Source organism: Sturnira hondurensis, unplaced genomic scaffold (assembly GCF_014824575.4).
Source record: "Sturnira hondurensis isolate 20B ecotype Veracruz unplaced genomic scaffold, ASM1482457v3 Scaffold0018337, whole genome shotgun sequence".
NCBI classification, from domain to species: domain Eukaryota; kingdom Metazoa; phylum Chordata; class Mammalia; order Chiroptera; family Phyllostomidae; genus Sturnira; species Sturnira hondurensis.
In genome coordinates, this window is record NW_028090968.1 from 2,089,468 (window position 1) to 2,104,978 (window position 15,511).

General features: G+C 42.0%; 1 protein-coding gene across 3 annotated transcripts in view; it reads left to right on the top strand.

Annotated features, from left to right (window-relative positions):
• Positions 1–15,511, top strand: part of TXNDC11 (thioredoxin domain containing 11) — a 61,873-nt gene that overhangs the window by 33,045 nt on the left and 13,317 nt on the right. For all 3 annotated transcript variants that reach the window (XM_037069005.1, XM_037069006.1, XM_037069007.1), the window contains 2 exons: positions 7,712–7,824; positions 9,997–10,197. In XM_037069005.1, the coding sequence (XP_036924900.1) occupies positions 7,712–7,824; positions 9,997–10,197 (314 nt within the window). The remainder of the gene's footprint in view (positions 1–7,711; positions 7,825–9,996; positions 10,198–15,511) is intronic.

A 15,511-nucleotide genomic window follows, 5' to 3' on the forward strand; every position in this document is an offset into this window, starting at 1 on the left:
CTGATGGGTACTCCTTTGTAGGTGACTGTCCCCTTATCCCTTGATGCTTCTAGGATTCTCTCCTTCATTTTGGTCTTGGCTAATGTAATTATGATGTGCCTTGGTGTGTTCCTTCTTGGGTCCAACTTCTTTGGCACTCTCTGAGCTTCCTGGATTTCCTGGAAGTCTATTTCCTTTGCCAGACTGGGGAAGTTCTCCTTTATTATTTGTTCAAATAAGTTTTCCACTCGTGGCTGTTTCTTTCCCCCTTCTGGTACCCCTATAATCCGGATGTTGGAACGTTTAAAGATGTCCTGGAGGTTCCTAAGCCTCTCCTCATTTTTTTGAATTCTCATTTCTTCATTCCTTTCTGGTGGGATGTTGTGTTCTTCCTTCTGGTCCATTCCATTGATTTGAGTCCCAGTTTCCTTTCCATCACTATTGGTTTCCTACGCATCTCCCTTCATTTCAATTAGTTTAGCCTTCATATGTTCCTCTAATTTGTGACTATGTTCCTCTAATTTGTGACTATAATCCACCAGTTCTGTGAGCATCCTGATAAATAGTGTCTTGAATTGTGCTTCTGAGAGGCTGGCAATTTCTTGGTCGCTTAGAGTTATTGGCTCTGGGACTTTGAGTTCTTCTTGCACTATCTTTTGGGCTGTTTGTGCCTGTTCTGTAGCAGGATCAGAGCCCTAAAGTGTTCACTAGAACAGGGCAACTAAGTTGCTGGGTTGTGACGTTGTATGTGGGGGCGTGGTCAAAGAGGGACAATAGTTTCCCGTCTGCCGCCTGCCGCTGCGGCCCTGGCGCTGCAGCCACCACGGTCACCAGGCCCACGTGTTTCATTCCACTGCACGCGAGTGTGCCACCGCCGTCAGCCCTCCACCACTGGGTTCGCCCCCTGGGGCCTGTGTGGTCCTTCTCACTGTGCGCGAATGTGCAACCACGGTCAGTCTGCCCCGCACCCTGACTGGTTCCAGGCTGCCTGCACGCCTAGGTCGGGGGATCTGTCCTGCCCGACCCAGCTCCTCTGCTGGCTCCGCCTCTTTTACCGTCCCCGTTGAGCGGTTCGTAGTTGTCGGACTTCCGTATAATTCCGTTTTCTGGTCTTTGGGTGTGTCCTAGTTCTCTAAACCTTTGTTGTGTTCAAACTTGGTTGTGGGAGAAGGCACAGTATTTCCACCTATGCCTCCATCTTGGCAGAAGTCTGTTTTATAATTTTTGATTATTTGAATAGGGTCATGCCATTGCTGGACCTTTTTTGTGGGGTAGGGGGAAGCATTATTCTGAATTTATTTTTAATCAACAGATTCAGAGTCTTTAATTGAAATATTGAAGCTTCATTACTTTTAGGATAAAATTATTCAATTTTACAAATGACAAAGACCCCTATTGTAGAAAGCCACAGAGCCCATCCTAACAGAGTATGTTCTGGAAATGAGAAGTGTTATTTTCTTGTGCCATTCTTACATTGTAAACTTCCTCTGCTCATTCAGTTACTCCTTGTACACAAGAATGGCAAATTTAAGCTGCTTTTCCAGCAAGATTTCCACTATGCAGGGACTTAAATAGATGTGTAATTTTTATAAATTTCTCTGTGAAAAATAAAAGTTTGAAATTCTAATATGTTTGGGCATGATAGAATCTGTTCTGTTCAGGCAGGCTCTCCATTCTTATTAATTAAACAGGCTTTTGAATGGCCCCTTTTACCTTTTCAGTCAAGTTGTCAGTTCTTATTTCTCTGATCCAATAAATCATGACTTTGGCAGACTATCAAGTGAATTTTCTTCCTGGCTGTTCTTCCTTTTCTTCTCTTTTTGGCTACGGCTGTCCACCAAGATTCATCCCCCTTCTAGAAAGCATTGTCTATTGGCTCTGCCAATATAGTGGGGTTTTTTTTTTTAAGATTTTTGTTTATTTAACTTTAGAGGGGAAGAGAAGGAGATAGGGAGAGAAAGATCAATGTATGGTTGCCTCTCATGCGTCCCCTGCTGGGAACTGGCCTGCAGCCCAGGCATGTGCCCTGACTGGGAATTGAACTGCAATCCTTTGGTTTGCAGGCCCGCGCTCAATCCACTGAGCTATACCAGCCAGGGCCCAATATACTCTCTTAAGTCTTGCTTTTTCTTCTGATAGCTTTGGGATCTGAACTTTTGTTAGGCCATTTTTAAAAATTTAATTTTTGAATTAATTTCATACTTGTAGAAAAGTCGTCTGAGTAAAACAGAGAGTTCCCTAATTCCCTACCTTCTCCTAACTTCCTCCAGTGTGAACATGTTAAATAACCATTTGTCAAAACCAAGAAATTAACATCAGTACAGTGTTATTAACTAAACTGTAGACCTTATTTGAATTTTGCCGGTGTTTTCACTGTCTTTTCTTGTGTGTGCCTGGATCTAACCTGGGATCCCGCATCACATTTAATTTTTTTTTTCTCTACTCTCCTCCAACCTGTGAAGAGTTCTGCAGTCATTCCTTGTCGTTTATGACCTTGATACTTTTGAAGAATAGTGGTCATTGCTTAATCTGTTAAAATTGTTTCAGCTTTGACTTTTAGGAGCATCTTGGGATGCTTCCTGTTGTCCTTTGAACAAGCCCTCTTACTTTTATGAGCGTTTTACTTCTTATACCACAAGATGCTTTAGGCTCATCTTATACTTTCCTTACCCCAGCTCTGGAATCAGCCTCTTTTTCAAGGAGCCCTGGTTTCTTTTATTGAAGAATAGTATTTAGAAACAAGATCTGGTGCTAGGTGTGCACTTTGGTATTAGGTGTCTTTATTTCTAGGCCCTCTCAGCAGATTGAGCCTAAGATATACATTGCGAAGATTTGTCCAGAAGGCATCTAGCCATGTAAGATGAAAAATAGAGACATTTACTGAAGAATATACAAGATACAAGAAACATTGTACATAGGACAGTATTGCCTAAGTCCCCTTCACAGTAGCACTTTGGAACCTCACACAGTTTTCCCAATTGCCATTGGCTGCTCTGTCATATTTTCCTGAATCTAATCAACAGTCTGAAATTTTTTTCCTTTCCAAGGTGATTTTAGTTTTGGGAAAAGCCAGAAGTCACAGCACACCAAATCTGGTCTGCAGGGGTTTGAGTCATGTGGGTGATTTGATGTTTCACAAAAAAAACTGCACAAGGTGTGATGCATGAGCAGACACATTGATGTGATAAAGCTGCCAGTCACCCGTTGCCCACAGCTCCAGCCTTCTGAATCATTGGAATGGTTTCTGTGGAGGAATGTTCAAGGTTAATGGCAATTTGTTGCAGATTCATTGCTGTACTTGCTCAGTCATTTTTGAAGCAACGGCTACACAGTGCACATGCTCACTCAGTGGTGTCTACCGCTCCCACTGACTAGTACAGTGAAGCTATCAGTGTTCACTCATGTTCCACATTCTAGTCCACTCTCCTTGGCTGCCAGGTTATATCGATGTTATGCAAACTCTTCTTGTTATATTAACAATAGCTGGATTTTCCTAGACAGACCTCATATTTTTAACTATGCATATGCATATATCTCTAGTTCATTTATTGTGTGTGTGTTAAAAGCCATAAGTTTATACTAATTCCCTATGGTTCCAATCCAACACCATAGGGTTCATTTTAGAGGTCTCCCCTTAATATATAACTTCTTTCTCTTCACCCTGAGAATCCTGACTGTCATTGTCTTTAGTTTTACAGTATCTAGTTAAAGTACTGTTTCCGGTTACTCAGTTTTTAAAAAATATATTGTATTGATTATGCTATTACAGTTGTCCCATTGTCCCCTCTTCACTCCCCTCCGCCCTGCATACCTCCTCCCACCCACATTCCCCTGCTTTATTTCATGTCCATGGGTTGTATACCTGAGCTTTTTGGCTTCTACATTTCTTATACTATTCCTACCCTCTATTTTCTACTTACCATCTATGCTACTTATTCCCTGTACCTTTTCCACTTCCCACTCCCTTGTTGATAACCCTCCATGTGATCTCCATTTCTGTGGTTCTGTTCCTGTTCTAGTTGTTTGCTTAGTTTGTTTTTGTTTTAGGTGTGGTTGTTAATGACTGTGAGTTTGCCGTCCTTTCACTGTTCATATTTTTTATCTTCTTTTTCTTAGATAAATCCCTTTAACATTTCATATAATAAAGGCTTGGTGATGATGAACTCCTTGAACTTGACCTTATCTGAGAAGCACTTTATCTGTCCTTCCATTCTAAATGAAAGCTTTGCTGGATAAAGCAATCTTGGATGTAGGTCCTTGCCTTTCATGACTTTGAATACTTCTTTCAAGCCCTTTCTTGCCTGTAAGGTCTCTTTTGAGAAATCCACTGACAGTCTGATGGGAACTCCTTTGTAGGTGTCTGTCCCCTTATCTCTTGCTGCTTTTAAGATTCTCTCCTTATCTTTGATCTTGGCTAATGTAATTATGATGTGCCTTGGTGTGTTCCTTCTTGGGTCCACCTTCTTTGGGACTCTCTGAGCTTTCTGGACTTCCTGGAAGTCTATTTCCTTTGCCAGATTGGGGAAGTTCTTCATTATTTGTTCAAATAACTTTTCCACTTGTTGCTCTTCCTCTTCTCCTTCTGGCACCCCTATGATTCAGATGTTGGAACATTTAAAGATGTCTTGGAGGTTCCTAAGCCTCTCCTCATTTTTTTCTTTTTTTCCATTTTTTTTTTAAATTCTTGTTTCTTCATTCGTTTCTGATTGGATGTTTCTTTCTTCCTTCTGGTCCACACTATTGATTTGAATCCCAGTTTCCTTTTCATCACTTTTGGTTCCCTGTACATTTTCCTTTATTTCACTTAGTGTAGCCTTCATTTTTTCATCTAATTTATGACCAAATTCAACCAATTCTGTGAACATCCTGATTACCAGTGTTTTGAACTGTGTATCTGATAGGTTGACTATCTCTTCGTTGCTTAGTTCTATTTTTTCTGGAGCTTTGATCTGTTCTTTTGTTTGGGTCATTTTTTTTTTGACCTTGACGCACCTGTTATGTAGTGAGGAGTGGAGCCTTAGGTGTTCACCCACATCCTTGTGTTATGGGGATAACCCACATCCTTGTGTTGTGTTGCTGTATGTGGTGAAGGGGTTCGAGAGGGAACAATGGTGCTTGTTCCACTCTGCCAGATTTCAGTCACTTCCCCCACTTCCCACAATCAAATTGGGCTCTTCTGGTGCTGATTCCCAGGTGAGTGGGCTTATGTACGTTCCAGGACCCTGTGGGTCTCTCTAATGAACTCTCCTGTGAGGCTGGGAGTTTCTCCCACTGCTACAACCCCCACCAGTGCTTTCAGCCAGTGGTTTGAGGCTTTATTTCCCTGCGCTGGGGCCCTGGGTTGTGCAGCCCATCCTGCTCCCCAGTTGTTTCTCCTTTTGGTCTGTGTGTGAGTGTGGGACTGCCCAATCTGCAATCCACCACCTTGCTGGCCAGCTGCAGCCTTGCCCGCCCTGCCGGACAATTCACTGCCTCACTGGGTCTGCCAACTGCCGCCTTGCCCATCCCAGTCCTCCAGCCACTTGCCTTGCTGCTACTCCACTCCGTGTACCCGTCTCTGCCCCTCCTCCTGGTCTGGATGAATCTATCTTTCATTCCTTGGTTGTCAGACTTCCATACAGTTCGATTTTCTGTCAGTTCTGGTTGGTTTTTGTTTTTAAATTGTTGTCCTTCTTTTGGTTGTGTGAGGAGGCACAGTGTGTCTGCTTATGCCTCCATCTTGGCTGGAAGTCCCAGTTACTCAGTTTTTTATCACCAGGTCTTTCCCTCTTCATTGTCTTGTGGTATGTTTGTGATGCAGTTAGGTATAATTTCTAGTGTTTGTGTTCCGCATTAGGGCCCCCACATCTGGGCTGCTTTAATGATTTGTTTAGTTTTTGAGCATGTAAAGGGTGTGAAACAAGAGTCTGATACAAACAAGTCTACTTGGAGGAGGTTTGGGCCACCTCATCCATGTTTGCCAGTTTCCATTCTTCCGTCTTTGCCCTCCTTTGCTACCCATCCTGTAAGCAACCAATCTCTGTAGTTTCTGGTTTATTCTTCCTGTGTTTCTTTGGGTTTGTGCCATTTTAAACTCATCAGGTTTGTATTAAAGATTGTAGAGCATGGTATTAGGGATACAGTCACTTCTTTATCCTCAGTAACACTCCTCTGGGAGAAAGAGGGTGCCCCTGCTGGGGGGTGAGGCTCATGTGGATAAGCTAGAAACTTCGTATGTTTAGTACCTTAATATTATATTTTAGCTACTTGGGTATAACTTGGTGTCATTTAAAATTTAGCTAATATTTTATTTCATGTCTGCTAATAAAGCAGAAAATGGATAGGAAAAGAATGTAACTTTTCCTATATCATCTTATCCACCCTCTTTTAGCAATAAAGATTTAAATCCATTTGTAATCACACAAGTACTAGATTAAATGTATTCCTTGGGGGTGAGAAAGCTTAACACATAAGGATAAAATCCTTTGTGATTTCCATTCCCCAACACAAAACTACTTTTACTATCCTTTGAGGTATTTTATACATTTCTAAATGTATGTGCCAGAAGTAAAAAAAAATGTTGTTTTTGTAGGTGTGAGTTTTTTAATTTCTTTTTTAAATAAAAGGTGTACTTTATCTTTCCTTAGCTTGCTTTTTCACTCACATATGTCTTTAAAAATCTATTAATGTTTTATAAATAGCCATGCTCCATTGTTTTTAACATCTGCAGAGTGTTTCTTGGTGACTTTCCTCACCTGTGACTCTTAGTGCACATGTGGATGCTAAGAAGTGGAATTGTGGGGCTACAGGCTGTGTCTTTGTGTCACTGTGATCAGTACAGTGTGTGTCACTGCTTTTCCTAGTGGCTGCCATTTTACCTTTTCCACCAGCATTCTATCAGAGTACTCATTTCTTTATTGGTCATCAATACTTGATACTTCCTGTCTCAAATTTTGGACAGTCTGGGGGTAAAAGTGATATTTTGTTTTAATTTGCTTTCCTTTGAAATAGTGAGGTTGAATATATTTTTATGTAATTATTAGCCATTAACATTTTCTGTGACTTGCCCAGTTTTAACTGCTTTTCCTTTTTCTTTCCAATTTGTATGAGTTATTCGTATGTACTAGATTCATTCATTTATTATCTCTTATCATGTACCCAAGCACTGCTATAGATGTTGAGGTAACAACAATAAACCAGGTTTCTCATTCCACAGAACTTAAGAGGAAGTTGGACCAAAGAAAATCTAAATGAGTCAAAAAATTATGTAGATGTTAGTAAGTGCTATTAAAAAACAGGGTAATGGTAGAGAAAACACCTGAGTGGGGTAGTAGCTCCAGTTTTTCCTTACAGACCTTACGAGTATTTGCCCTGAGCTGGGGTGGTCAGGGAAGGTATCTCAAAGAAGGTAGGGTCAGAACTGAAATCTGAATGTTAAGGACCTAGCCATGGAGGTGTCCAGACAGAGAGAGAACGGCGTATGCCTGGGTTCCAAGGTGGGGAATGAGATAGGATCAGCACAGATGGACAGAAACAGTGCAGGTGATTGATTATCAGAGATGTTACTTAGGAGTAGGCTTGAGGTCTGTATCATGAAGAGGTTTCTTCAGCTCCTCTTCCTTCCCTGGCTACGCTAGATGACCTAAAAGAGCTTTGCTCTGGGGAATTTGTGCATCAAGACTTGATCATTGGGTTTTGTGGTTGTTTTAAGGCATAGGCCTTTTCTTTAATAAAGGAAAATTTTCTGTTTCAGATTACCTAGGAACAATACGATTTGGGGTTATCACAAATAAACATCTTGCGAAACTGGTATCCTTAGTACACTCTGGAAGTGTGTATTTACATAGACATTTCAACACATCACTTGTAAGTATTTTGAAATCACGTTTATATTAGTGCAGTGGTTCTTAACCTTGTTTAGGTCATAGACGTCTTTGAGAATTAGATAAAATCTATGGACACTTTTCCTAGGAAAGTGCTCATGATTTTATATGCAAACTGAGAGTTCTTACAATCCCACTCCAGAGCCCATGCCCCTGGTTAAGAACCATGCATTAGAGGGATCTTGATTTTAACATCTAGAAATTCTTCGTTTATATTCTTAGGTTTGGGGGATAGCCTTGTTAGTTTTCCTTCTTGGATGAAATTGCAGAATTACTCTGTAGGAGAATTGTTACTCTGGGCTCAAGGTCTCAGAATTTAAGCTTCCACTGGGCAATGTTCTTTGTTCCTTGGTTCCATTTATCAAGAGTAGCCATATGACATGCTTTTCTCCTCGGCTGATATAATGGCTTTTGAAGTTCTTGTGAAGTCACAGTGAGAAGTTGATGGCTTCTCATCCCAGAGAGACTTGGTTTTCCATTGTAGTCTTTGTTCCTTGATTTCGTTTGCTTTTGGTGGACCAGCCTCAGCTCAGCTATTTCTGAACCTTTGACCCATATCCCGCTAGTCTTGTGCTTCCACTCTGTTTGTTGCTACTTCCTCAGTCCCATCACTGAGAGTTTATTTCTCTGAAGTATTTTTTATCTCTAGCTTTATTGACAGTGTCAGTGACTTAAAGGTTGAGGGAAAACCAGTATCCCCATACCCAGGGACTCCAGCCCTTTAGATCTGTGCTCTCCGTGGCTCAGCATACAAGTCTTGTGCCTTGTAGGTACAGTTAGGTGCTCTCCAGGGACACCACCTTGGCTGCCAGTCACCCTGGCTTCTGCATATTTCTGGTAAGCTAGATGTCGTGCTTTACTTCTTACAGTTTATATTCCAAAAATCAGATGTATTTTTGTGTTTTCCAAAAAAATGTTTATTATAATGTTTATTATTTGAGTGGGTTATTTCAAACTCCCGTCGTCTCACTTTGAAAATCACTGCTGTGACTGTCTCTCCGCTGCCCACCATTCTCCTTGTGCCCCTCAGCTGCTTCTAACTACATCTGCTTTTGCTGTCTGTCGTTTTCCTTCATCCTTCTTTCATAACATGCCATATAACCAACACATATAATATTTGTAGTAAAGAGTACTGAGGAAGAGATTAAAATAAATGGGAAAAAGATAGGACTGTGAGAATGATACTGAAAAATATATTGGGTTTACTGCATCAATTCCATAGTTTTTAAGGTTGGTTGGTTGATGTAGCAGTGGAATTCCTTTTGTCAAATGAAATATTATTGGGATACGAGTACTTAAAAAATAAAAACAATGGACATCTTTGTTATGAGGCAATTTAAATCTCTGTGTTGGGGTGGGGTGGGGCATGAAACATCTCATTTTGTGGAACCCTTCAAAGCACTTTTGTGGGAGTTTTGTTTCAAACCCAGTGATTTATATCATTGAAATTTCAAAAATAATTTTTTATAGATACAGTTTGGTTGTTATAGAAAAACAAAGCAAAAAATTCAGATGTTTCTTTTTTTTCATTCTGTACCCATAATATGTGATTTGTGGCCTTGTACAAGTTCTAGGTCATTTATAGATTCATTCAAATATTTGTTGAGTTTCAGCTCTGTGTCAGGCGTTCTTCTAGTCACTTGGTGAGCAAAACATATACAATTTTGCCCTAATGGAAGGTCCATTGTCACCCCTATAAGCCAACTTTTGAGAGCAATCAAGTTAAAAATCTGAATGATCTTTGGCTCCATAATTTGTTTCCTTAGATATTCATTGATCATTTTATAGAGTAACCCAATACCATCTAATAGCTCCTGTTGGAAAGGGTGGTAGAGGGAGGTCCATGCTGCCAGCACTGGGCAAGGAGCATTATTTGTTGATCAGTTATCTGTCTAAAGGGGAAAAGATGAATCACATGATATGAAAGTCACCTCTTGCAGCTGCTTTTGCTTTTTCTAGCCACTTGTGTGGAAATGCTCTGTCTGGGGCAGTTGAGCCAGATGTTAGCTGCACAAGTAGGGGCAGGTTGTGTCACTGCTTAAGCCTCATTTTCCTCACCTGTGTCGTGGTGGGGTTCATTGTGCCTCTTGAGGACAGTGCTGTTGTGCTTTGATCCTGCCCTGCCATTTATCCTCTGTGTGTTTGTTCTTTACAGGTCTTTCCCAGGGAGGTCATCAACTACACAGCTGAGAATATCTATAAGTGGGCCTTAGAAAACCGAGAGATGCTCCTTCGATGGCTATGGCCGCATGGTGGAAAGAGTCTCCTGCTGAATAATGAACTGAAGAAAGGACCAGCCCTTTTTTTATTTATACCTTTTAATCCCTTAGCTGAAAGTCATCCTTTAATAGATGAGGTAAGAGTCCTAATGTTAAGACTTATAGAAGTAGGAAAACCTCATTTACTCAGACTTTGCTCATTCCATATTCAGAATAATTCCCACTGGTAGCTGAGTGATTGCCAGGAGTGGCAGCTGTGTTCCTATGGCATTACTCCTTTTTCCTATAAAGGAACTGGAAAGCCCGTGCCTGGGATAGGACCCACCAAAGCTTCTTTGGCCACATTTACTGCCAGCTGCTCAGGTCTGGGTGAGTTGGAGGGGACGGTGAAGCCAAACCATGCCTTTCTAGAGAAGGACCACATGTACCTCTTTCTTTAATGACTAATGTCAGGGAATGGGACAGAGGGAATGAACAGCAGCACAGGCAGGCTTTAGTGTGGCCTAGGAGATGTTACTGTCATGAGGGTTTGGCCAGCCTGCTGGCCCTCACCCTCCTCAATCCAACAGCCAGGAGCAGCAGTGCTGACATTAGGATCCCTTATTTTTCTAAACCTCTTCTATCATGCAGGTAGCAGTCTGCCCCTCCCTCCTGCCTTTTCTGCCTGGTCTGGTATATGCACTCTGTACAGAATTTATTTTATACGTAGAACATTTGAAGCCACTTAGAGAGAGAAGTAACAATCAGTAAAGAGCTCCTGGGATTGCTAAATTGGATTTACTGGGGTTTCCTTCCCTCAAGGATCCTTTAATTTGGCCGAAACCAATTTCAGACAGCCAATGTGCCACCAGCCAGCTTAACCAGACACTGCCTCTCCCAGCCTCTCTGCGTGAGCCTAAGGGTCTGCCTAGGGGGAATGAGGAGGCAGCTTCTTGTCTAGCCAGACTGTTCACTTTGTTAAAGTTATTATCCCTGCTGGGGGGCATTCTGAAGGTTCACTGTTATCCTGGCTTAGGGGAAGAAAGAAGAGAGAAGCGAAGTAAATTTGATTAGGGAAGACTTGAAGTAATAAGACTTAATTTCTTTAGAAAATCTTCCTTACACATTTTACAAACCAAGGCACTCTTCCAAATTACCAGTAAAGACTGCATCTAGTATTAAGAACTTTAAAGCTCTTTGTAGGAAAGGTGGGGTTTTCAAGCAAGGCATGGGTTATTACTTTAAGATTTAAAGTTTCCTTCCAGAGAATTTTATCTTGTCTGGTTTGGGCATATCAGAGTCCTGGGTGGGGTGCTATTTTGTGACCAGAGCCAGTTCCTCTGTTTAGGTCGTTGTGGTTGGGTTGAGGCACCTGGTGCAAGTGCACTTGCTTTCCAGCCCTTTGCTCCTGGCTGAGTTTTTCCTCATCTCCCCTTGGACTCTTCTGTCAATGCCCTGGCCTTCTATTACAGTTTTGACAGTGGCTTCCTTCCTCAGGGCTCATAGTGTTCCTGTACGGTGAATGGATTCCTTTAACCTGTGTGTGGCTGAAGTTGCTGAAAACCAGGTGACATCTTAGCAGTATTAGAGATTACCTGGAAAATAGAGTTTTCCGTGCAGTACGGTTGCCTCTTTATTTCAGATCAGTTTAGCATGAGTTTACTGAGCACCATGTCAGGGAGCCACAGGGGAGAAAGGTGGAGAAGACACAGGTCTCATGGTCTCAGAGGCTTGTCCAATAGGGGAGCAAGAGCCTGCTTATAAATCAAGACAGAGAAAGTTTAGCCTCAGGCCTGGGTCAGGAGGAATTGAAGGAAAGGTCTGTGCCTAAGGATTCTGAAAACTAGATGGGGGAGGGATTGCATGCCTGTGGGAGGGACAAGTATTTGAGATAGACTTTCAGTGGTGGCCAGGTTCTTGATGAATTGAAAGAAACTTATGAGAGCCCTGGCTGGTGTAGCTCAGTGGATTGAGCACGGGCCTGTGAAGCAAGGGTCACTGGTTTGATTCCCAGTCAGGGCACATGCCTGGGTTGCAGGCCAGGTCCCCAGTGGGGGACACATGAGAGGCAACCACACATTGATATTTTTTTCCCACTCTTTCTCCTTCTCTTCCCTTCTCTCTAAAAATAAATAAAATCTAAAAAAAGAAAGCAACTTATGAGAAAGAACAGCTTGAGCAAAGGCACAGGGGTGGGGAAGTTGCAGCAGGTTTAGGTTTTAGGAAATAGCATAAGTTGTATAGTCTCCATAAAAGGCCTGTTGGAGAAGACCCAGAAAAAACACTTTGGGAGAGAGGCCCTTGGGTGCTTCTTGGAGGACTTTAGCATTCACGGTAGCTACCGAAGTCTCACTGACATGTCAGCAGAGATGTGTATTACTATTACTTAAGTTCTCCTGGCAGCAGTGTTCCAAAGAGAGGTAGTAAGATTCTGAACTTGGATGGTTTGGTAGGGGTGGGAAGAGAGGAGTGTGGCCAAGGAAATAGTGACACAATGACTGGAAGTCACTGGTTCTAGACTCATCGGCTCCTTGAACACAAAATGGTTTAAGTCTTAAATCCTTCCCTTTCCATTACTGCCTTTAGGTCTAACTCTTGGCAGACAGTTGAGGAAAAACCTACATTGGGAGAAGAATGAGGTCATTGCAGAGTGAGGATAGTAGAGTTGGGGGCTTGCCAAACAAGGAACTTTGGAGCAGCTATAGAGGGGAATCTAATGGGGGTCAGTAGGAGACAGCGATGTGGTGGCCACACTGTGAGGCCCAGTCTAAGACCAGGCAGATGCTTGTACACATGTGCCCACTTCCCACCTAGGAGCACACAGTTTGCATGGTGTGCAGCATCAGGCCATGGCCCGTAGAGTTCTAGAGAGGTCTTAAGACATCTCAGTGTGCATGTCAAAAGAGATGCTTCCCACAGCCAGCAGAGTATGTGTGACTTGTTTTCAGCTTTGACAGTCCTGCTCTGAGGCATTCACAGTCAATGAGTCTGGTAAGCAAAGGCATGGTTATCTTGTTCAGACTTAAAAATTTCTGTGATTGAAGAAATGGAATGAAGCCCTGGCTGGTGTGGCTCAGTGAATTGAGCACCAGCCTGTGAACTGAAAGGACACTGGTTCAATGCCCAGTCAGGGCACATGGCTGGGTTGCAGGCCAGGTACCCAGTTCAGGGCATGTGAGAGGCAACTGATCGATATATCTCTCCCACATTGATGTTTCTCTCCCTCTCTTTCTCTTTCCCTCCGCCCCCCCCACCTCAAAGTAAATAAATAAACCTTTAAAAAAGAAAAAGAAATGGAATGAAGCAGAGTACAAACATTTAAAGTTTTTTGCTAAATATTCCTTATTCCATCACATGAAATTAAATACGACATCATGTGATTTATGTATGGGAAGAATTCTTCATTCTTTAAGAGCATTACTCTATACAAAATATTTTCTTTTTTGAGTATATTTTATTGATTATGCTGTTACAGTTGTCCCAGTTTTTACCCTGTTGCCCCCTCCACTCAGTATCCCCTCATTCTCTCTGGCAGTCTTCCTCCCTTAGTTCATGTCCCTGGGTCATGAATAAGCTCTTCAGCTTCTCCATTGCCTATACTGTTCTTAACATCTCCCTGTCTATTCTGTACCTAGCAGTTCATACTTCTTAATTCCTGCACCTTTTCCCCCATCCTCCCACTCCCCCCCCCCAACTGATAACCTTGCAAATGATCTCCATGTTTGTGATTCTTTGTCTGTTCTGCTTGTTTGCTTAGGTTTTTTTTTAGATTCAATTATTGATAGGTATTAATTTATTGCCATTTTAATGTTCATGGTTTTGATCTTCTTTTTCTTCCAGCAGTTTCTTCCCACCTCCTCAACCCTCACTGGTTTTTGCAGCCAGAAGTTATGGGGACTTATCTTCCTGGCATTGGAACCCTGGGCTGGGTGGTCTTGTGTGGGGCTGGGATCTCTTGCACCTGAGGTGTCCCTCCTGATTTTTATCCTCCACACGTGGATGTGGGACCGCCCATTCTGCATCTCTGTTTCTCTCCATTTCTGTGTCTGCAACCTTCCTGCCCATCTGGATGAATGTGACTTCTTTAATTCCTTGGTTGTCAGACTTCTATTCAGCTCAATTTTTTGATGATTCTTGGTGGTGGTTGCTTTGTAGTTTAGTTGTAACATTTGTTGTAGTTGTGCAAGGAGGCGAGCCATGTTCACCTATGCCTCTGTCTTGACCAGAAGTCAAAATATTGTCTTCAGTTAGAAATATTGTCTTCAGTTGAAAATATCCTTGATATGTCTTCTTTGTGAGAGATAAGATTTAAAGAGATAAGGAAAGAAGATATTTTAAAGGAATTTTGCTGTCCTTAATATACTTGGACTTTTTGTAAAAAAGTAAATACTTGAATTTGGGGATTTTGGGGGGACATGGGTAGGAGTGGTAATGTACTATTGTGTCCTTGAACATAAAGCAGTACCAGGTGGGGCCAGAGGGCAGGTGGGCTCTTTATGGATTGTCTAGGCCTGACCTTGTTAGTATAATGTGCCGTGCCGCCAGAGCCTTATCCAAAGGACTAAGAAATTTATGTGTGGGGAAGAAACAAAACACTGATTTATCATCTAAAGTGACCATTTTTATGCCCAAGAACTATTCAAATTACTCGTTTTTCTGTACAAATGCATATGTCTTGGATTAACTCTCTCTATATAAATACCATATGTTATAAAATTTGGTTTTTTTAAATTGGAAAAGCACTCATTCAATGGATTTTACACACAGACATACATTTAATGAAACAAGAGCCTGAGTGGCTCTTTAACTCATTGACAAGATTTGCTCCAAGTTAGCATATTCTATTTTATAGAGTAAATACATTTTGAATTATAATGACTTACTCATCTTTTTCATGAAGCTGAGATGAGTAGTGGGTGGTGAAAAAATACTCATTTGGAAGTGGAAGAGTCTTGGAATGCAATGTAAATTTAAATGGCTAATACTGATCTCAGGGTAAGTGGTTACTTTCACCAGGAAATGGGAACATGTACTTTTACCCTGAGGTGCCACTTGTTTACCAGGTGTTTACTGAGCCTTTGTTTTGTGCCTGGCCCTCTACTAGACTCCGCAGATAGCAGAATAAATCAAATGTGATCCCTGCCCATGAAGATCCATAGTTTGTGGGGAAGAGGGGCGTCTCAGCAGACACGAGAATCTCTGGGAAGGACTTCTGGACCCTGAAGATGCAGAATCCAACTCTTTCGGTGTGGGTGGGGATAGCTTTACTGAAGTAGCCACCCTGGTGTTGGGTCTTGGGGATGGTAATGAGGTTTGTCAGGTGGAGGATGTCCTGACTAAGCCTCCAAAAGCATGGCATTGTGAGAAGGCCTGGATTGGTCTAAAGAGGGTAAGATGGCACTGGAAAGGCACACATGGGCCAATTGTTGTAGATTTTCTGCTACAGGTAATAGGGAGCCATAGAATGTCACT